This window comes from Maylandia zebra, linkage group LG19, assembly GCF_041146795.1.
Source record: "Maylandia zebra isolate NMK-2024a linkage group LG19, Mzebra_GT3a, whole genome shotgun sequence".
Classification (NCBI taxonomy): Eukaryota; Metazoa; Chordata; class Actinopteri; order Cichliformes; family Cichlidae; genus Maylandia; species Maylandia zebra.
In genome coordinates this window covers 19,310,212-19,332,887 of record NC_135185.1, presented here as the reverse complement: position 1 = coordinate 19,332,887, position 22,676 = coordinate 19,310,212, and the positions used below count along the sequence as shown (strand labels likewise).

At 41.7% G+C, this 22,676-nt stretch overlaps 1 protein-coding gene across 6 annotated transcripts in view; it reads left to right on the top strand.

The window, feature by feature from the left end:
* The first annotated feature begins 2,681 nt into the window (after positions 1 to 2,681).
* trim9 (tripartite motif containing 9) overlaps positions 2,682 to 22,676 on the top strand; it is a 45,684-nt gene continuing 25,689 nt past the window's right edge. For 3 of the 6 annotated variants that reach the window (XM_004540048.6, XM_004540047.6, XM_004540046.6), the window contains exons 1-3: positions 2,684 to 3,691; positions 19,185 to 19,280; positions 20,173 to 20,295. In XM_004540048.6, the coding sequence (XP_004540105.1) occupies positions 2,858 to 3,691; positions 19,185 to 19,280; positions 20,173 to 20,295 (1,053 nt within the window). In that variant the 5' untranslated portion in view covers positions 2,684 to 2,857. Of the gene's footprint in view, positions 3,692 to 19,184; positions 19,281 to 20,172; positions 20,296 to 22,676 lie in introns of all 6 variants that reach the window. The other 3 variants (XM_004540050.6, XM_004540049.6, XM_076877441.1) reach the window with 2 other exon arrangements.

Here is a 22,676-nt window from a genome sequence, read left to right as displayed (position 1 = left end):
GAAGATGCATCTCTCAGATCCTGTGTCAGGATTTTTTGTTTTCTTATATTTATTCAGATATTGTTCATCGCTGGAAGAAATGCACAATACTGTATGTTTAATAAAGCAATTCAAGTTATGAATAAACTTGGGCTGCCTTTTGTTTTGAAGACAGTTTTAAATACTCACTGATATGAACTGTGAGAAGAAAGATGATTTCAAAGCATTCATTGGAGGTTTATTAGAAGTTAGATTTAATTTCTGTTCACTGAAAATGATGGGCCTGCTGTTTGGGATATTGCTGGGTATTTAAAGAATTAGCAATAAGAGTAATGGGAATTAAAATCTGCAGCTGTTATCTTTAAGTAAAACTCTTCAATGCTCATCAGTTATTTCTGAAAAAATAACCAATTCAGATTAGATCATCATTGATAATTATGAATTATGAATCCGGTACCTGGTGGACTAAGACCACCAGGAACCGGAACAGCTTCTTCCCCACAGCTGTCAGACTCCTGAACTCTGCCTCCTGACATCTGACCCACGTTAAACACATGGACTGGACATACACACCCACAACCACCTACACACACACACACACAACGGACAACTGTACCCTCATACACACAATAATAACATGGACTGAACCACCACTCTCAACCACTTGCACTTCATATAGCCTCTGTAGAAATTATCCACATATCTCACTTATCTCAACTGCACTACTGTATAATTCTGGATAAATAATCATTCTGTTCAATACGATAATTTTTAATTCTACAACTGTTTATTACTTGCATAGTTCACATTTCTGTATAGCTGTATATCTCATATTTCTGTATAGTTTTTCATATTTATATCCTGTTCATAGCCTGTACATACTTATAGTTATAGCATATTCATAACATACCTTCATACTGTGTACATTATAACATACCATAATAGACCCATTTCTGTAATATACTCACATATCTATATTATAGCTAATATATGTTTGTAATATATCTATATCATGGCTAAAGCACTTCTGGATGGATGTAAACTGCATTTTGTTGCCTTGTACCTGTGACATGTGCAATGACAATAAAGTTGAATTCTATTTTATTCTATTCTATAATTAATAATTGTTTTATAATTAGAATTATATTCTCCCATAACTTGACCTTGTGGGGGGGGGGGGGGTTATGGTTTCTTGGTACTGTTGTCTTTTCTCTCCCATGTTGGTGCACATGAGGTCACTAAAAACATCAGAACGATCACAGACACAGGAGCATTCTGGGATGGGATCCATGAAAAGTAAAAAGAAATCTGTGAAGATTTCCCGGTGAGAGCTGCCTGGCCTGTGTGTCCTGGCAGAAAGAGAGTGTTGGCAATGAAGAACAAAAAAAAGAAAGAAAGAATACAAAGTAAAGATTTACTCAAACAGGAAGCTGCACTGTAGCCCCCAAATGAGGAGATTACACAGAGAACAACGCCATAATGCCAGAGGAGGCAGCGAGCATGCATCCAAAAATAGCTAATGGACTTGTTACAAACATTTGGTTGAAGTCAACACTGTATTTGGTTTAATCCAGGGATGCATTTGCAGGGATAAACTCACCATTTGTTGTATATTTTCACGAATCTGAGATGATAATGGGCAGAAACATTGACAGCACAGGAAGCTCTGGCAGAAATTAAACAACTCTTTGACAGTGTTGCAAAAGAGATGTTCAAAAACTCCGTTTTCCATTTTCCAGGTGATGCACTGAAAATGCAACTGTGTATGTGATTGTGTGGTTGTTCACACTCAAGTTTGACATATTTATCTGGAACTATGACAAACTGATTATGTTTAACAAAAATTTCCTAATTAATGCCATTTCTATTCCCAAACTTTCTTAGGAAATATGCTAATATAATCACACTAAGTGGCCTCATGTCGCCCTCTGGGCCTCTGAGAAAAAAGTATTCTTTTAAATGGGATTATTCCAATTCATTTCCCGGTCAACAGCTTCACTGAAGACTAGCTGCTCACGTTGCCATGGATGTCTCAAAAATGACTGAGGTATTTGGCCAGAGAAATAAAGAGGCTCTGGATACTCAAGGAAAAAAACACTTTGGAGTGCATTTGAGAGCCGCTGCTTTATCTTATCTCACAAGGTGTCAGTTTCCATGTTTTCGCTCAGCTTCAGCAGTGATCTTTGCTCCCTGTGCGGATGAAAGGAGCTTTTCAAACAGCAAGTTTGCAAGTTTATGTTGTGCAGCAGTTACAGAGAACTAAATACAGAAAATTAGTAATGATATAAATGTCAAATATTCTCTGGTTCTAATGTTATATCATACTCCCAAACTGTGTTATATCACTGCAATTTAGCTTTTGTTTCTTTCCTTAACCACTGGTTGGACAAATGTTTTTTTTACAGATGTCACATGTTAAATGAAAGCATATGAAGGACGGATGTTGAGTTCAGATTGTGTTTAGTAATCATTTTATTCTATTGATTTCCTTTTAAGGCTCTAAACAATTATCCTGTGCATTCACTGATGTCCACACGCATTAGTGTCTGCTGTGTATATCGCTCTAGAGCTCATTAACGGACCTTCACGCCGACAGTTCATTTGTCCAATGGTTGTTTGGAATCCACTGGTTGTCCAATAGCAATCCAGCCTGAGCTGACGCTGCGTGCTTATTGGTGAGTAGTGTTAGTATGCCTCCTTTTCGTTGATGCCTTTCATTTGGTCAAGGTTGCACTTGCAGTTTTAACAGCAGAACGCGACTGGAGCTTCGTTTACGCGCAAACAGAGAGCAGCCCGAGGCTCTGCCGAAACTCTGCCGAAACTTCTCCCGTTTCTATTTGCACACCCCGGAGGAATCTCTCACCTCTCAGGAGCAACCATGGATGAAATGGAGGAAGAGTTAAAATGCCCTGTTTGCGGCTCATTTTACCGGGAGCCCATCATACTGCCGTGCTCCCATAACATTTGCTTAGCCTGTGCTCGGAATATTCTTGTGCAGACCCCCGACGCCGAGTCTCCACAGAGCAGCCGAGCCTCCGGGTCCGGGGTCTCCGATTATGATTACCTGGATTTGGATAAAATGAGTTTGTATAGTGAGGCGGACAGTGGCTACGGTTCCTACGGGGGCTTCGTGAGCGCTCCGACCACCCCTTGCCAAAAATCACCGAACGGGGTTCGGGTTTTCCCCCCGACTGTCCCTCAGCCGCAGCAGCAGCACCTTCTACCGCACCCCGGCTCCTTAACTCCGATCCCTCGTAACTCTTGCATCACCTGTCCGCAGTGTCACCGCAGCCTCATCCTGGATGACAGGGGACTCCGCGGGTTCCCCAAGAACAGGGTGCTGGAGGGGGTGGTGGACAGGTATCAGCAGAGCAAAGCGGCCGCTCTCAAATGTCAGCTCTGTGAGAAGAGTCCAAAGGAGGCCACCGTGATGTGCGAGCAGTGCGACGTCTTCTACTGCGACCCGTGCCGCCTGCGCTGCCATCCTCCCCGCGGTCCACTCGCCAAGCATCGCCTGGTGCCGCCGGCGCAGGGGCGGATAAGTCGCCGCGCCAGTCCCCGCAAAATTTCCACTTGCACAGAGCACGAACTGGAGAATCTCAGCATGTACTGTGTACAGTGCAAGATGCCTGTATGTTATCAGTGTTTGGAGGAAGGGAAACACGGCACGCATGAGGTCAAAGCTTTAGGCGCAATGTGGAAACTGCACAAGGTACGTGCGTAAAAATGATCGGGGTGCTAAGATTTGTCTTCGTCCCTTACAAGTGCGTCTGTTTCTGTCTTTATTTATGTTTTTGGCCGCTCTGTGCAATGATTCAACATCCTCTGAGCTGAGCAACAAGTCTGTGTTCGAAATAATTTGCGCTGTCGTGTCAGCTCTGCTTAGCATCCGGTAGAGAGGTACAGAGCTGTGGGGTGTTCGTTCTGCCGCTTTGGATTTAAATGAGTGTTTAACAATAGTAAGAGGATGCATTTTATTGCCTGATACACGGTCCAGCTTCATGTGACGCTGCCTTTAGCCAAACACTGCCAAACAAACCCGAAAGGCAGTGGCTCATTTTTAATTTTACCTCATAAGTGGACAACTAGAAGCTGCTGTTTTCTGTTTGCATGACCATGTAAATGATGACCATCTGTCTCACGAGATGCCAACATCAAATTCCTTCAGTGCTTTGACAGCTCACAGGCGCCCTGAAGATCATTAGGCATGGCAAACACTGAAGCTATGCTTTATTGAGAATGGGGAGTGAAGCACAGATGCAGGCCTGTGGTGTGAATTGAGAAGCTATTTTGGAAGCTGAGTTGTTGTGGGCAGGAGAGGCAGAGCTGAGATTATCTACGCCTCTGCACCAGCAACCCTCACCTCCACACTCCAGCCTTCAATGAAGAAGGGAAGAATGTAGAGCTAGATATAACTCACACATGCACCCACCCACACACACACACACACACACACACACACACACACACACACACACACACTCACACACACACACACAGGGAGCATGCTGTGTAGTGGAGGTGTCTCCTGGTTTCCATGATAAAACCAAAAAAAAACCAAACAATGAATGTATTGAGTGCTGGTGCACAAGCAACACAAGCACATCATTATCTCCCCGTCCTCATCATTTATACTCAGCAATCTGGTTTTATATGTCTCCAGAACAACAATTTAAAAGCACCCCACTCCGATCATTCCTTGTAGGGAGATAGAGTGTCACTTCAGATGCGATAGACAACTGTAAAATTGCTGGGAATATCAGATGGGGTCGAACATTTCGCTCATATCAAATTTCCATCACATGAAAAGTTGCCAATCTGTTCTGCGTAATCATGCTTGGATGTAAAATGGGAAAAATAGTATTTTTAGAAACCAATCAGTGGTACCAGGAATTTTAGTGCCAATATTCAGCAGGTGGCACTTTTTTTTTTTTTTTTTTTTTGACTGTATCTCACGGCACCTGGTTATTTCTGATCTATCATCTGATCATCTGAAGCTGCCCACGGAGCTGTGACAGATGGCTCAAAGCTCAGAGTTGGCAGAGCTGAGCATGGTCATCTTTGGGAGAAAAAGCTTTTTCACATCTTGATAAATAGTTACTGCAAAATGACAAGAATACAAACAAATATTCTATGTAACGATTAGAAATCTCAACTTATTTTAGCTTATTTACTGATTCCCCCCCCCTCCAGTATGAAGTAGAGACTGACCAAACCTAGATTTCTGGCGCTAATGCCAAAATACAGACACAGGTTTATCAAACAATGTTGATTAAGTTACATTGCAAAGGGAAAATGATGGATTTGTGCCTTTTTAGGGGTCATTTCTCTTCTTCACTTGCACAAATATTAGAGATGGATCATCTCATAAAGCTTCACATTTTGCACACAGTCCTAGCTCTGTGTATTTCCTCCACCTGAGCATCTTTAAACCAGCATGATAGAATCTGGCCCCCTATGGAATCAAATTTTCACTCTCCTTACTGGGCAAGTAGCAGGCTTTACATTTTTCAGCATTTTCCCAAAAAGCCTACCTCTGGAAAGACGGGTTAATAAAAATGAACCAAAACAGCACAGTTGCAAACTTCAAGAAAACTATTTGAGCTTCAAGGTTTTTGCCGTAGCCATAGAAAAACCAACCAGTATTCAAAAAGCATGTCCTGCTTACCCATATACTTACACAGCCTTAGAAATGCCCATAAACATCTTGCATTCCCCTTCATGTTTAAACTGATCAAAGCTTTTGGTTGTTTGATCTGTGCGCTTTTGTGACTGAGCCGGCGAATTTTTCATCTTTGCTGTCTAATGCTGATGCACAAAGTACCACACTAAGGATCTTGATCTCGAATCCACACCTGCAGCATTTACACTTCAGAGCTGGAAATGTGGTGATATCATTTAATAGGATCTGTTCTGTTTTTCAGTTGCATTTTTTCTTGTCTTTTTGAGCAGAAAAACAGTGATTTCTCCATCTTTCTGCAGCATTTCTCTCCTTGCTGTAAACGACTTTAACCACCTGCTGCCATAACAGCCAAATCCCTCTTCCTGAAGTACAAAGCAGCAAAGGTCTCTAAGATACTGGACCCCATGAGGAATCCACCCCACATGCTTTACACTTCTCCCCTCTGCTGCGTTCTAAAAATGAATGCTGTTTCAGATCATTACTTGCGCTCTACATGCTTTCCTCCTGCATTAGTTCAAACGCATTCTTGGCTTCTCTTCTAGTCTCATAGGCAATAAAACACCCTGATTTATCTCCAAGCTCTCCTTTTGGTCACTCTAAACCAAAATGGTCATCAAGAAAGAGCAGAAATGAAAGAGTGACTTTGTACTGGAAGGTTTTATGTGGTGGCAGGACTTTAGTGTTGATCTCCATGAATCACATTAAAAAGAGTAAAGGGGTATCATCAGTGTGTTAAATTGCTACACAGTGAGTGGTCCTCAACTCTTCACGGATGTCATAACAGGTCACTGAATGCAATCCAAGTCACGGTCTGCCACTCATTATGTTTAGTGGCAATTAAAGGTGATTAATCAAACTGAATGTACTGCATGTGTGTGTGTGTGTGTAGAAAATAGGTAACAGATTGCAGCAGATTCTTTTTCCTGCTACAGGAAGGGAGATAAATCAAGAGGTTTGACTCTGAGGGTTTGCACATGTGCTATCTTTTATCTTTACTCCTATTAAGAAAAAAAGGTCTAACAGAAAGTGACACTAAGTTAACCCAAACTGATGCTCTACAAGCTCTCATTCAAGGTGGCCCCAAAAGCAAGCTAATGAGGACAGACAGAACAGGTCACGTGGCCGGGAAACATTTTAAAGTCTTGTTTCAGCCTTGAAGCTGATGTAATTTCTTGTAATTTCTTGGTAGAAGAAGCTACCTGGAGCTTCTGTTAAACTTAGTGGGAGAGAAGGAAAAGCCTTGAAAATTCACATACAAGAAGCAGGTTATTTGTCCTTTCCTGCTTTAACCCTTCTGTCGGACTGTCGGGACAGCCACATAAAGAGAAGCAGAAAAAAACTGTCCAATACTGTATTTAATTAGTAATGAGAAGGATGTGTCATGCTTACAGTTAATTATTGCACAAATGTTTCAACTCAAAGGTGTTTTGCATGATGGCTTCGTTCAAAATACGCTTACTGGACACTTTATTAGTTACAGCTTGCCATTTCTGGTATGGACTTTCTTTCACCTTCAGAACTGCCTTAGCAAAGTGCTGGAAAAATTCCCCAGAGATTCTGGTTTATATTGACATGATAGCATCACATTGTTGCTGCAGATCTGCTGGTTGTTCATCTCCTGTCCCACCAAATCCCAAAGCTGCTCTGCTGGACTGAGATTTGGTGACTATCAAGTCCAGTTGAGTACAGTGAACTTAGACCTCTCTGCATTGAATCATTGCTTGTTTTTAATCTCTGGCTCTCTTCCACAACATGTCTTTTGTCCTGGCTTCCTTCTCTCACCCCAACCACTCACGGCAGATGGCCCCGCCCCTCCCTGAGCCCAGTTCTGCCGGAGGTTTCTTCCTGTTAAAAGGGAGTTTTTCCTTCCCACTGTTGCCAAAGTGCTTGCTCATAGGGGGTCATAAGATTGTTGGGTTTTTCTCTGTGTATTATTGTAGGGTCTACCTTACAATATAAAGTGCCTTGAGGCAACTGTTGTTGTGATTTGGCGCTAAATAAATAAAATTGAATTGAATTGAACTCATTGTCATGTTGAAGAAGCCAGTTTGAGATTATTTGAGCTTTATGGCGTGTTATCCAGTTTGAACCACCACCGGCAGCCTAAAATGTTGATTAAAAGCAGGATGGCTCAATTTTTATGTTGTTTAAACCACTCTACCATCCACATGTTGCAGCAGAAATCAAGACTCATAACACCAGGCGAGGTTTTTCCAATATTATGTTATCCAGCTTTGGTGAGACGTGCAAATTGTTGCCTAATTCTCCTGTTCTTGGCTGACAGAAGTGGTCTTCTGCTGCTGTAGCCATCTGTTTCAAATAACAAGCGGTTATTTGAATTGTTGTTTCCTTCCTACCAGCTCAAGGCAGCCAGCATTCTCCTCTGACCTCTGGCATCAACAAGGCATTTTTGCCTCTCACTGGTCCATTCGGCCCATTCTCTGTAAACCCTGGAGATGATTATGTGGGAAAATCCCAGTAGATCAGCAGTTTCTGAAATAGACCAGCCCAACCACGCCATGTTCAAGATCCTTTAAAACACCTTTCTTTCCCATTCTGATGCTCGGTTTGAACTTCAACAGGTCATCTTGACCATGTCTGCATACCTAATTGCATTGAGTTGCATTTTGCTGCTTTGAGCTGCCGTGTGATTGGTTGATTAGAAATTTATGTTAATAAGCAGTTGAACAGGTGTACCTAATAAAGTGTCTAGTTAGTGTAAGTGCATAAGAACATTGTTCAGTAATAGTCCAACGCCGTGCAGTGATACAGCTCACACTACCCTTAAATATGTCTTTTTTTATAAGTGACTCTGTGTAGATAAAAGACACGGTTGCTCAATTGTTTAAGAAAGCACTAATAAATGCAGAGGGCAAAGTCAGGCCTGAGGTTTTTCAAGAATGAATTTTCACAGTGGGCGTAAGCTTCAGTGTCTTAAAGCCGTTTAGGTTGATGCTGCTCCATTAAAGGCGCTGATATTTACCCCTCAAGCTGCCATGTAAAGAGATTATCTGTGTAAATGTTAATGAAAGAGGGAGATAAGAAAGCAGCAAAATGAGAGCGATGAATGACCCCAAACACCCCAAAGAGAAGAAGTGAACCAGAGAATGAGCAGGAAGGAGAGGCAGAGCCGCACTGAAGGTCTCATCAGTGAGGTAAATGAGTCGGATTTGCACAGAAAACACTGACATATTTTTATATAACTTCTCCGGGTGAGAACACAGACTGTCTGAATATTATAGCTTGCTCCAGGCATGGAACTGGAGAGAGATAAATGCCTAGAAAATCCACAGTGCCATTTCTCCTTTGTGACCCAACTGGGAAAGGAACAAACAAAGAGTTATTCTTTTCAGCTCAAGCAGTCAAATGTTTTAAACGGCATAATTTATTTTGCTCTGCTACATCTGGCTGCTCTGAAACAGTCAGCCCACATTATTAAATAAGGACACCAAAAAAGTGAGCTCAAACTGAGACGTGGGCAGCACAAGTTAAATCGTGCACTGACCTTGTTTTTGTTGGCATAACTCACAGATTTATCATCAGCATCATCAACATCATTGTCCTGACCATAAAGTGGCAAACCCTGAAGTGGCACTGATGTAATTATCATCAATCTGTTCTCAGAGTCTTGTCTAATTAGCTTCAAGTATGGATATAGCTGAACGATTAATTTAATAGGAAGAGTTACACGGTCCAGTTACGAAACAGTGTTCAGGCTTTTCAGTGACATCTGTAGGTTGTTTTTGCTTAAAGGAATGAAATAGACATGATGAACTGTCCAGGGCCTTCTACCTGGCACAAAATGTTGCTGTGACTGTGGCTCAGGTGGTAGAGCAGTTCGTCTACAAATACTCGGGCGAAATACTCAACCAAATACCCAAATCAGACCCGATGCATCCATCAGAGTCTGAGTGAGTGTTTCTCAAAGTGAATGTGTGCACGACTGGGTGAAAAGTACTCAACTTGAGTATAAAGGTGCAAGTACTAGTTTATCTACCTAATAGAGACTGTCATAGGCATCTTTGGCCTATGCCAAGACGACGATTCAAAATGCATTAAAAACAAACAATGCCAATATTTAGGCATACCCAAGTGGTTGAAGGATTCTGCATTCGCAACCTCAGAATCTCATCTCTGCTTTTTGTGGTTGATGTGTTCCGGTTGGCTTGATCAGGTGGTGGCCTCCAGCTCGGACTGGAGCAGTTCACAACTGAATGTGAAGTGGCATGTATGAGAATTAGCAGCACCGAGGGCATGGTCCTCAGCTGGATCAGGGTGGAGTGTCCACTCCGCGTCAGAGACGAGTTGCTGTCCCAAGTATCTCGGGATCATGTTCACAAGAAATGGAAGACAGTAACAGGACATCGACAGATGAGTTGGAACCATGGCTGCAGTGATGTGGACGCTGTACCGGTCTGTCATGTTGAAGAGAGAGCTGATTGTGAAAGCGAAGCTCTCGATTTATTGGTCGATCCACATCCCTACCCTTACCTGGTACGAGCTGTGTGTAGTGACCGAGAGAGCGAGATCTCGGATGCAAGCTGTGGAAATGAGCAGGGTGGCTGGGCTGTCCCTTAGATAGGGTTAGGAGTTCGGCCATCTGGCAGGGGCTCAGAGTAGAGCCAACACTCCTCCACATGAAAAAGAGTCTTCTGAGGTGGTTTATGCATCTGATTAAGATACCTCGTGGGCGCCTCCTGGCTGAGGTGTTCCAGGCATGTCGTACAGCAGGGGTGGAGGAACTCCAGGCCTCAAGGGACAGTGACCTGCAGGTTTTAGACATGTCCTTGATCCAAAACAGCTGATTTAAATGGCTAAATTACCTCCTCAACATGTTGCAGTTCTCCAGAGGCCTGGTAATGAACTAATCATTTGATTCAGATGTGTTGACCCAGGGTGGTATCTAAAACTTGCAGGACACCAGCCCCTGAGGCCTGGAGTTCCCCACCCCTGTCTAACAAGGAGGAGGCCCAGGGGTAGACCCAGGACAAGCTGGAGAGATTACTTCTCTCGGCTGCCCAGGAAAGCCTTGGTGTTCCCCCAGATAAGCTGGAGAAGGTGGCTAGAGAGAGGAATGTCTGGGCTTCTCTGCTTAGGCCACTGCCCATAATTCTGCTGCTGGTTAGTTACTGAGCATATATTCCTACTTGTTTAAAACTACTTAGTGGTCCCTCCACTTCCCCTGTGTAGCCAAGCTCACCAGCAATTTGATCATAAAGATTATACCATCCAAGTACCTAGAATGGACACTTGCCACACGTGCACTTGTCAGTAAAGAAATAAATGATTTCCAATCATCAGGTACTTTCTGCCTGATTTTATCCATTTGACATTTTCAGTTAGACCAGCAGGTAAGCCTCTTGATCATCTGCAGCAGACGCTGGCCTCACTGATAAGAATAGATCACTTCTGCCCCATTTCCTGCGGTGCTGTCCCAAGGGTCCTTCACACAATGACTCAGTTTGTCACATGGAGAAACTGTGGCAACTTTCAAATCCCCTACTATAATTATTTTAGTTTTATCTGTCTTTTTGTGTGTGTGTGTGTGGATAGTTAACAGCTCCTTGTGCATTATTGATGACTTAAGCGATGAATAATGCACCAGCCACTTAGGTTCTCCCTGCAGAAGACAGTGTCGTACGGGATCTTGTTAAACACAGAGGAGAAACACAATCTGTGCCGACTCTTAACTCTTCCAACATGTCAGGGCTTAAATTTTTAACAACAAAAGGTTCCCATGATACAAAATATCATCAAGTCGCCCGCTGAATATTGCAGACTGAGTTCTCCAAGGATTGCCTCAGCTCATGTAAACAACCACAATCTTTCATGTTAAAGTTTCCGGTTGGTCTCTCTGTAGAGAAAAGCACAATCAGTAATCAAGCTGTGTAAAATTGCATTCATCTTCACGTTCTTTCATCTGGAAGCTGTGGAGAAAAATGTATTATTTAATTTTGTTTGCTTGTTTTGTGTCTTTGTCATCCAGAAGTTGACCTTCTGTCAGCTTATGTCTGTTTACAGTATGTAGCCAAAATGACTGTGTATTACACGCGGGATTAAGTGTGCATAAAGAGAGTACTTAAAGAAAGTACTTAAGACTGAGAGCGGAGCATTTCACAGAGAGGTATCGCCACAATTTTTGAAAGTAGGTTATGGGAACTCAAAATGCTATCTTTGCAGTGACAGGGATGGAAAGTTTTGTGCCTATGTGTGTTTTTAATTAGCACGGAGTGTTTTTACTTTTCTACCTCTCTAATTTTAAGAGCTATGCAGTGACATTATACCTTCCTCCTACTGTCCTTGCACTTCCCACTTCCTAGTGGGTGCTTTAATCCAAAATGGCTCTGATGCCTTTCTGACATTCGCGCTTTCCTGTGACAGATTGGCTAGTTCACTCGGCCGCGGAGAGAAAATGAAACATGCAGAATGGCCCCGGAGCTGGTGGTGAATTATTCATCCTATGCACGTGTTCCCACTTGGCTTAATTAATAAGATGATTAGTACTTCCAAATAGCAGCTATATCCTAAGCCCCCCCACCCCACTAACTCAACAACCCCTCGAAGCTCATCCCAAAACATTGCACCATCCTCTTCTCCAGTCTAACGTTGCATGATGCTTTTATTTCCACTATCCCTGAACAAGATGTATTTTATCCCCAGGGCAAGCTTGAAGTTGCATTGCATTAATGTAAGTAGAGGATTCAGCTGAAACTTTTAGAAAGCCCTAGTCTCTCTGAGAGTATCATCCAGAACTAATATCACAGTAGCATGAATCATGCCATGACAGTGAAATATATTCTCTTTTAAAAGCAATGAAAATGCAAATGCAGGAAGATGAGATGTAAATGTCGTGCATTTTAAGTTATCGCTAAATGTTCTCATCAATCATCTTAGAAATGATGAAAATCTCATCAAGCTGCATGCAAACCAAAAACACAAGAATAAAAACTGTAACAAATGGATGAAGTAAAATATCTCCTTGGGATATCATCAGCAAGTCTTCCACACATTACAAGTATCGGGCCACCTACACATTAATCCATAGACATTAAAATTGAGTTGGCCCTTCATTTGCAAATATAAGTTTCCAAAATTCTGGGAAATATTTCTACACAAATCTATAGAAATGTTTTGTCTGTTCATCAAGAAGAGCATTTGTGAGGTCAGATATTGGTGCTGAATGAGAGTGCCTGGCTCGCAGTCTCTGCTCTAATTCATCCCAAAGGTGTTGGATGGGGTTGAGGTTGGGGCTCTGTGCCAGTCAGTCAATTTCCTCCACGCCAAACTTATCCGACCATACCTTTATGGACTTTGATTTGTGCACTAGGGCACAGTCATCCTGGAAAAGGAAAAGGAAAAGGCCTTGCCAAAAATGTTCCCACAAAGTTGGAAGCCTAGATTTGCCCAAAATATCTTGGTACAGTAAGCTGAAACATTAAAATTTCCCTTTACTGGAATTAAGAAGCCCAGGCCAACTTTAGAAAAACAACCTGTACAATGCAGTCAGGCAGCATTCTGGTTTTTACCAAACCTGTGTGCTTTACACCACTCTATCTAATAGTAAGGCTTGCATGCAGCTGCTCAGCCATCATAACCCATGCTATCATGATATCCCGGCACACAGGTTTTGTGCTGATGTTAATGCCAGATGAGGTTTGGAGCGCTGTAGTTATTGTCTCAGCAGAGTGTTGGCAACTTTAGGTGGTCTCCTGCTTATGAATGAATTGGTGCAGTCCCTAAATGCTTCCACTTTGCAATTTTACCTGTTACAGCTGATTGTGGAACATTTAGGAGGGATGAAATTTCACGACATCATTTTACAGTATCACACTTGAATTTAGTGAGAATAGTTATTCTTCCACAAATTCTTGTAAAGGTAGCCTGCCTGGCTGATTTCTTGATTTTATGAGACTGAAAACACCTGAATTCAAAGATTAAGAGGTGTGGCTCAACAGAGACCTGAGTGTTTTTCAGTTAACCTCGGTATTTGTAGCTGATTGACTTAGTACCTACAAACCAAACGAAAACACACAAGATATCAATTGAAAGCCCAGGATATCCTCTATTTATTACATCAGGACTTAGTAGGGTAGCTCAAATATGTCAAAAGATATAGACCAGAAACAAATGTCCATTACAGAGGTCATAAATGAATAAGCTAGTTCTCAGGAGGATATAAAGAAATATATTTCAAATATACTGGAAACAAATATCAGCATGTCGTTTAAAGCTCTGATCCATAAATTTATAAACTGTTTTGTAGCTTCCATGTTGTTTCCATCTTCTCATTCTCATTTATATGCAAAATTGGGAAAATGGCTTCCCAGCTTGTGTAGTTGAATTGTATGAAGAGCACTTGGATGAAAAAATAATCAAAGCAAATTATATATTTGCCTTAGAGATGTGGCCTCAGTCTTTTTTTTCCCTGTCATGAATAGTTTAGCTTTTACTTAAAAATAAGTCATTAAATGTAAAAAATCTGCGACAGAACTTGAGGTGCGAACAACAAGTTTTCTTCCTACTTGACCTCAGCTTTCTTGATTTGTTGCTAAAGTCTGTCTTCCCATATGCCGACCTGCCGGTCTTGGCACCGTGGACACCGCAGAGCAGGAAGTCGCCGTGAGCTGTGCAAAAATAAACCAGCCTCCACTTTCGTGGCACTTTTTGACCTGGTTTTGAGGACTGAGCTCTGCAGGCTCTCAAACAGACACTGCGGAAAAACGCCCCCGGACAATCGAGTGCTTTTCATTTCATCTGCTCTGTCACCAAACGCAAGCTGACTGTTAACTAGGCGAGGCTCGAGCTCTCACAGTATCCATCACTGTATCAGAGAGCAAAATGAGAGAACCGAGAGTGAAAACCAGCTCCCAGTTTAGGACAGATGAAAGGGCAGGTGTGAAGGACCAGCTGATCGGTGATGAAGTCACCAGAGTGTGATTGGCAGGATCTTAAAATGATGGTGGCGGCTTAGCGATCCAGGCAGAGTGCAGCCGATTGATTTCAGAAACCCAAAAGGGTTGTCCTAAAAAGTGAGTGAGTTGGAAAAAAAGAAAGTTTTTCTTTTCTGTTGTGGATTTGAATTCAAATCAGAAGATGTCTTCCTTATCTAAGGGAATGTTTTGACATTTGGTAAATTCTTCTATTTCTGTCATTGCCAAGAGTTTGATTGGTAACGCTGTCATGTCTGAGCAGTAGCTATAAAGCTGGAGCCAGGAAAGCTTTGCATAAAGATGACTGAAAACATGGAAATCTGCCCACCAGCACATCTAAAGCTCATTAAATCCTGTTTGTTTATTCTGTACACAAAACAAAGTTTTAAAAAAAAAATTCTGCAAGAAAGACACTTAGCTCAACCTAGAAACAACCTGGAACATAAAACTGAAAAAAATTGGTAAATTTACTACAGTTGTGAAGAAACACGCTGTTGTGTGAAGAGCTATTCGTTATACTGGTTAACGGTTGCTAGGGGAAAAAGTGTGTTCCCTGACTTGCTGGCGAGTGATTCATGGTTGCTGGCTGTTGCTATGTGAAGTCACATGCACAAAGTAACAGAAAGGGCGCTTCACCAAAAAGCTTCTTGTGATCTCGTTAGTCACTGGCTAGCCCAGTGGTAATAAAACTTGAAATAATGAAACATAAATCAGAAATAGAGATTGTTTGCTTCCAAAGTAAAAGTTGTGCCTCAGTGATGCACTCAACATTTCGCTACTGCTCAGAATTTAGCCAGCCAGTGTTTGTAGAAAACTCCATTCAAAACATCATCACAGGAAATGCTAGCAATCGAAACAATCACAAGGAGGTTTTTTTGCACATTTTTTGCCTAGCAACAGGTGGTTTCCAGGTAGCCCCTGACCAGGCTGTAGTTTATCAATCATTTCCCCTGCAACTGCAATCACGCACAGCTCATAACTGTTCAGGGAATACTCATTTTTCTATCACTGACTGGTCTCTCTGAGGCTAAACTGTAATCTTGATTGTAACATGACGAACAAGTTGTTGACAAGTCGGTATGTTTCATTCAAATTAAGAGCAATATTCTAGTGACTAAAGCAATCACAAGGTTGAGGAATACGCATTTTTCACTAGTGACCAGTGGTTGCCAGGGGACCACTGACCAGTTTCTAGGCCTATGCGAATGGGGCCCTCACCAATCGATTTCCCAACAGTTGCCAACCAACGACTCGTCCACAGGTTAGAAAATACACATTCCTCCCTCTTGACCACTGCCTGCCAGATGGTTTCAGGCCTTTTTCGTTTGACCTTACATTGTCACATGTCCAAAATAGCAGTTAAGTCGTGGCTAATGATCACATGACCAGAAGTGTGTGAGTGGATTCAATGGAAGCCAAAGAGCTCGGGTTATTTCATAACAGTAAGTAGAATAGAATAGAATAGAATAGAATAGAATAGCCCTGTCATTGTAAATGTACAAGAAAATTATGAAATTCATTAAATTTTACAATAGCAACAATTCAAATATCTTAAATTCTAGCTATAGTCCATATTTTATCATATATTTATTATCTTTTACTTAAATTTGTAGCTTGCATGAGTTTTTCTTGGTTTATGTAGTTTATGCTTTTTTAGTAATTTGTGTGAATTTGCAGCTACTACAATACATTTTCCTTTGGGGGTTAATAAAGTAAATTATCGCTCTTCTTTTATGCTTAAATGTTGGTAATCAGTCAAGAGAGCCAAATTGCTGGATTCATTGTTTCATAATATTCAAAATGTGCTGCAGTTGTGCTATTGCACTGTAAAAGGATTACCTTTTAGTTGATAAGACAGGATTAGCAATTTAAAGACTTCAGTTTTTCCTCTTGAGACTTTCCGATTTTAGAAGTGTTTGCCATTTTTTTAGACTAATGTTTGATAAGTACATACTTATAAGAGGTCAAACAGGTCTTCAGAATTCATAGAAATCTGTTGTTACTTTATTCTTATATGAAAGAAAACTTACACTTCAAGTCTTCTCTTTCATTTCTTTTCTTTGCAGTGTTGAAGTATGCAGCCCTAAATAACACAGAGGACATTTTTTGAAATCCCACACAATTAAAGAAAGTTTACATTTGGATCTTTGCTCAGCTGTTACCAGGTCTTACTGTCCCCCAGTGCAGTAGACTCATGTTAACGGCAGCTGTCATGGTTTCCCAAACATCAAGGTCGAAGGTCAGCTGTCGGCCCCTGCAGATTGATTCCCACTCGTCCGGCCAACGTCAGATTCCACGAGCTGGGCTGACAAAGAGGAGCAGACTGCGTGTGATGAGTTGTTTTCACAGCGTTTTCTACTGTATCAGCTAGTCGCTGGTTTTATTGCTGTCTTCCTGCGTTGAAGTGGAGTTTTTCTTTTCTGCTTAGATAAGGCCCAGTGCCCTCGTTTACTCCCAGAAGACAATACACCCACCAGCTTGACGGTTGTTCACTCAAGCGAATGAGTTTCCCACAGGGTCAGGCCAAGTCCTCTCTCCCTGTCACCTCCATGTTCACACAGCCTTTGCTTCACATACATGAAAAACTAATCTCAAAAGCGTTTCTGTGTCAGCGCACACGGACAACAATGTCATTTCCCGTCATATGTGCTCCACACACCAGAGTCCCAGCTATAACATTAACAGTGCAAAAGTTAAATGCTTATAGATGTACATATCATCTCAGTTTTAAGCTGAAAATGACATTTTGTGTGAGAAAATTAGGCTGTCAGTGCATTTTGTCTCAGGGGTGAAAGCTCAGACACTTTAAAATGTCAGATTCTCAGCCGCTATCAAAAGCAGCTTTGTTTGTAAGTCGGCCCATGTTGAGTGCCTTTGAGTTAATCATTTAAAAAAGAAAGAAAGAAACCCACTCGTTTCAGTGTGAACCCGAGATATTTCACATTTTTCTTTTTTCATCTTCATTTAATTTGTTAGCATACAACCGTTCCACAGGACTTCCGTCAACATGATGTCAACAGGTGATCGTGATCCTGATTTGCTGCAGTCTTTGAGGAGCAAAGATGGGCAGATTTGCTCCAGTTTCTCAAGAAATGCAAGAGAAAATTGTAGAAATATTTAAAAATGGTGTTCCTCAAAGAAGAAAGAAATCTGTTGGAATTTCAGTGCATAAAGGGGAAAGGTGGAAGCCTACGCTGAACACTCGTGACCCCAGTCGCTCAGACATCACTGTCATCCGTCAACAGCTGATATAACAATAAAAGCAAAGGATTTCTGTGGGAAACCTTTATGAAGCACTACAATCCCAATTACATTCACAAATGCAAATTTAAATTTTACTGCATGTTGATCTGTGACGATGAAAACATGTTCTGGTCACAACAATCGGTATCCCAGATCTTTGTTTAGAAGACATGGAAACCGTGTGCTCTGAACCAAAGACAAAAACGCCATCCAGACTGTTGTCACCAACAAGTAAAACAACATCTATGCACTTTTCAACAAAACAAAATAAAACCACATTATAAAGGCCCGCCTGCAGTCCTGACCCATCCCCAGTAGAAAATATGTGGAGAATTTTAAAACGCAACAAAAATGCAACAAAGATGTGTTTGCAGGAGGAAAGGTAAAAAATAACACCTGAAACATTTTGTTGCTTGGTATCCTCAGTGCTTAAATGTCTCATATGTGTTTATTGCTTTACTATTCAAATGTTTTTTGGGAATTTGTTGCAAGCCTGAACTGCAGGAATGAAATAAAGTCGATCATATTGTCTGCATTCAAAAGCCAAAGTAAATATGTAAGTGTTTTTTTTAGTCTGCATCGTGCATGTCATCCCAACTTTTTCTGATCTGGGGTTGTAGCACATGATGAACTGTCAGGGCTGGAATCTGCATCCAAAATAACTCTTGCTGGGCTGCCTCCATGTGTCTTTCCTGTCAGTGTTAAAGGTCTCACGGAATAGTTTTGGGGCCTTAGTTGTTGTGTAAAACAGGATGTCGGGGTTGGAAATATTTAGGTGGGGTTTGAGTTAAAAAGTTAAGACAACAAAATCCACTGTTAGCCCCTATTCAACAAGGATGAAGGACTACAAAAAGGATGGTTGCGTGACAGAGCAGCTGATAGTCCACGAGGCATATCAATTACATGGTTATCTTCAGTTTCCATTAATCTAATTTAATGCAAAAATTGTGTGGGGAAAGGCCCAGCTGAATCTTCAAAAGGCTGACCAAGGTGACAAAATTACACGTTTTTTCCAAAAACACAAAGATATGCAATTTGTTTTCAAATGAAATGAAGAAAGCTGCAAATAAACAAAATTGTTACTGAATCTTCTGACCCAGTAAGTGATTAATGGAATAAAAGCTAGAGGTTCATGTTCTGTATCACTATGAACTGGCCCAAAATTAAGTTTATATTTCATTAGATCTTTGCAGTCTTTGTGTATGACCCTGGAGTTTTTAAATACTAATATGGCTCTGATTATAATTTAGATTCATTTCCTTCTTTAGATTCTGAGGATTCAGCACTTCATCTGTTATTTGAATGTACTGCAGGTCCATGTAATTATACTTTATTGTCTCTTTCCACAGGGTCAACTGTCCCAGGCCCTCAACGGCCTGTCAGATCGAGCCACTGAGGCCAAAGAGTTCCTGGTTCAACTAAAAAATATGGTCCAGCATATCCAGGTATACGCAGACACACGCACACACGTGGGTTTTTTTGTTTGGTTTGGTTTTTTGCACACACCCATAATCTGCATGAATATTTTCTTCTACCAAGCTGTAATCCCCCTCTGTGATCCCAGACTGTCCACTGGCTGCCGTGAGCAGCAGACACAAAAAGGCTTATTGTATTCATTTGAATTTCTCAATTTCTAATCTTTGGCTTGAACTCTGCACAGGGCCAGATGGGAAGATACTATCTTAATAAAACTATAAAAGATGCTTGCATCAAATTTGAGCTCAGGATGCAAAACAAAGGTGGTTATAAAGATTAACATTTACAGAAACACATGGTTATATTAGCATTAATGGGAATTCCCCTTTATTCACATTCATCTATATTATTTTCTTCCATCTAACACATTAACCAGGTCTAAATTTAGATGCTCATGTGGAGACAAAGCTTTGGTCAGCTTATGAGGGCGATTAGAGGAGGAAGGTGGGATTAAAACCTCTCGTAGATAGTTGTCACGCAGTGTGAAATGGTGAGGGTGAGGTAAAAGAGTAGAGAGGAGGTGACGAGCAACAAAAAAAAACTTAAGATGTGTGAAAAAGTGACAGCGTGAGGCGTAATCGTCAAGTTTATTACTCTGCTGATGCATGAATCATGATGATTTTACTCACGCTTCTCGTCTGAGGAGGAGGTATCTCAGCAAACTATCCATCCCATCATTAAACTCTTGTGTCATTCCTGTATTTCACTGTTACTCCTGCTATTAAAGTGATGCACACGGCCTTAAAAGTATCCTCCATCTTTTTCTTTGTTGTTGTTGTTTTGTTTCCAGCTGCAAATTCCTGCATATTTTCTGTCTTCAGATGCTTTGCTTTTCCAGCTTCTTGTAAATTTTTCCTGCAGGAGAACGGTGTGGAGTTTGAGGCTTGCTTGGTGGCGCAGTGCGACGCCCTCATCGACGCCTTGAACCGGCGCAAGGCCCAGCTGCTGTCTCAAGTAAACAAAGAGCACGAACACAAGCTGAAGGTGAGTGAGCATGACAAGATCTGTTCCTGGAATCCACTTGTATGCATCAGAAGGCTGGATGCGTTAAATGGATAATGAGGCGTTAACCCTAATGAGGCATTGATTCATGAGCCACACAAGTGCAAACCGAAACAATTATCTTAAAAATATCCTTGTTTTTCTTTAGAAGTTGCCAGGTTGGGACTTTAAATTTGATCTGCTTCATAGTGGTTGTTTGCTGCTGTATAATCTTGCAGTGTTGGTTTGACAAATTGAGGGCGGTGATTGTGACTGATGGATGAGCTGGCGCTGCAAGTGAAGTTTCATATTGTAGTGGATAAAATACAAAGTCGTGAGGAAAATCTCTTCGCTCTTAAAGAATCTGAAGTTATGTATTATGTATTTCCAGTTGCATTTTTTAGGTTTTGCAGTATCTTAACGATTTTGATAAAGATTAATGAGAAATCGTACACCGTGCCACCGATTTCAGATGCATAAAGAGCTGCATTTTTCTTTAAGCCATCTGCAACACGTTGAACGGGGGACATAAGTGAGATGAGAGGATGGAGAGATACATTTGTGCTGTACAGCATCCAATTTCACACTTGGTTGCTCTGTAGAAATGAGGTTTCACACGTGTAGGTGGTTTGAGGAACATGGCTTGTGCATGGCAACATGTGGGCATACAGGACCAGCATATATATATATATATATACAGTGGGGCAAAAAAGTATTTAGTCAGCCACCGATTGTGCAAGTTCCCCCACTTAAAATGATGACAGAGGTCAGTAATTTGCACCAGAGGTACACTTCAACTGTGAGAGACAGAAAGTGAAAAAAAAATCCATGAATCCACATGGTAGGATTTGTAAAGAATTTATTCGTAAATTAGGGTGGAAAATAAGTATTTGGTCACCTCAAACAAGGAAAATCTCTGGCTCTCACAGACCTGTAACGTCTTCTGTAAGAAGCTTTTCTGTCCCCCACTCGTTACCTGTATGAATGGCACCTGTTTGAACTCATCATCTGTATAAAAGACACCTGTCCACAGCCTCAAACAGTCAGACTCCAAACGCCGCCATGGCCAAGACCAAAGAGCTTTCGAAGGACACCAGGAAAAATATTGTAGACCTGCACCAGACTGGGAAGAGTGAATCTACAATAGGCAAGCAGCTTGGTGTGAAAAAATCAACTGTGGGAGCAATCATCAGAAAATGGAAGACATACAAGACCACTGATAATCTCCCTCGATCTGGGGCTCCACGCAAGATCTCATCCCGTGGGGTCAAAATGATCATGAGAACGGAGAGCAAAGATCCCAGAACCACACGGGGGGACCTGGTGAATGACCTGCAGAGAGCTGGGACCAAAGTAACAAAGGTCACCATCAGTAACACACTACAACGGCAGGGGATCAAATCCCGCAGTGCCAGACGTGTTCCGCTGCTGAAGCCAGTGCATGTCCAGGCCCGTCTGAAGTTTGCCAGAGAGCACATGGATGATACAGCAGAGGATTGGGAGAATGTCATGTGGTCAGATGAAACCAAAGTAGAACTTTTTGGTATAAACTCAACTCGTCGTGTTTGGAGGAAGAAGAATACTGAGTTGCATCCCAAGAACACCATACCTACTGTGAAGCATGGGGGTGGAAACATCATGCTATGGGGCTGTTTTTCTGCCAAGGGGACAGGACGACTGATCCGTGTTAAGGACAGAATGAATGGGGCCATGTATCGTGAGATTTTGAGCCAAAACCTCCTTCCATCAGTGAGAACTTTGAAGATGAAACGAGGCTGGGTCTTCCAACATGACAATGATCCAAAACACACCGCCCGGGCAACAAAGGAGTGGCTCCGTAAGAAGCATTTGAAAGTCCTGGAGTGGCCTAGCAAGTCTCCAGACCTCAACCCCATAGAAAATCTGTGGCGGGAGTTGAAAGTCCGTGTTGCTCGGCGACAGCCCCAAAACATCACTGCTCTCGAGAAGATCTGCATGGAGGAATGGGCCAAAATACCAGCTACTGTGTGTGCAAACCTGGTAAAGACCTATAGTAAACGTTTGACCTCTGTTATTGCCAACAAAGGTTATGTTACAAAGTATTGAGTTGTATTTTTGTTATTGACCAAATACTTATTTTCCACCCTGATTTACGAATAAATTCTTTACAAATCCTACCATGTGGATTCATGGATTTTTTTTTCACTTTCTGTCTCTCACAGTTGAAGTGTACCTCTGGTGCAAATTACTGACCTCTGTCATCATTTTAGGTGGGGGAACTTGCACAATCGGTGGCTGACTAAATACTTTTTTGCCCCACTGTATATGTTTTAGATGTGATGTTCATGGAAATTACTTTTCCACAGGAGGCACTGTGGCTATCAGTTACATTCAACTCGCATCCT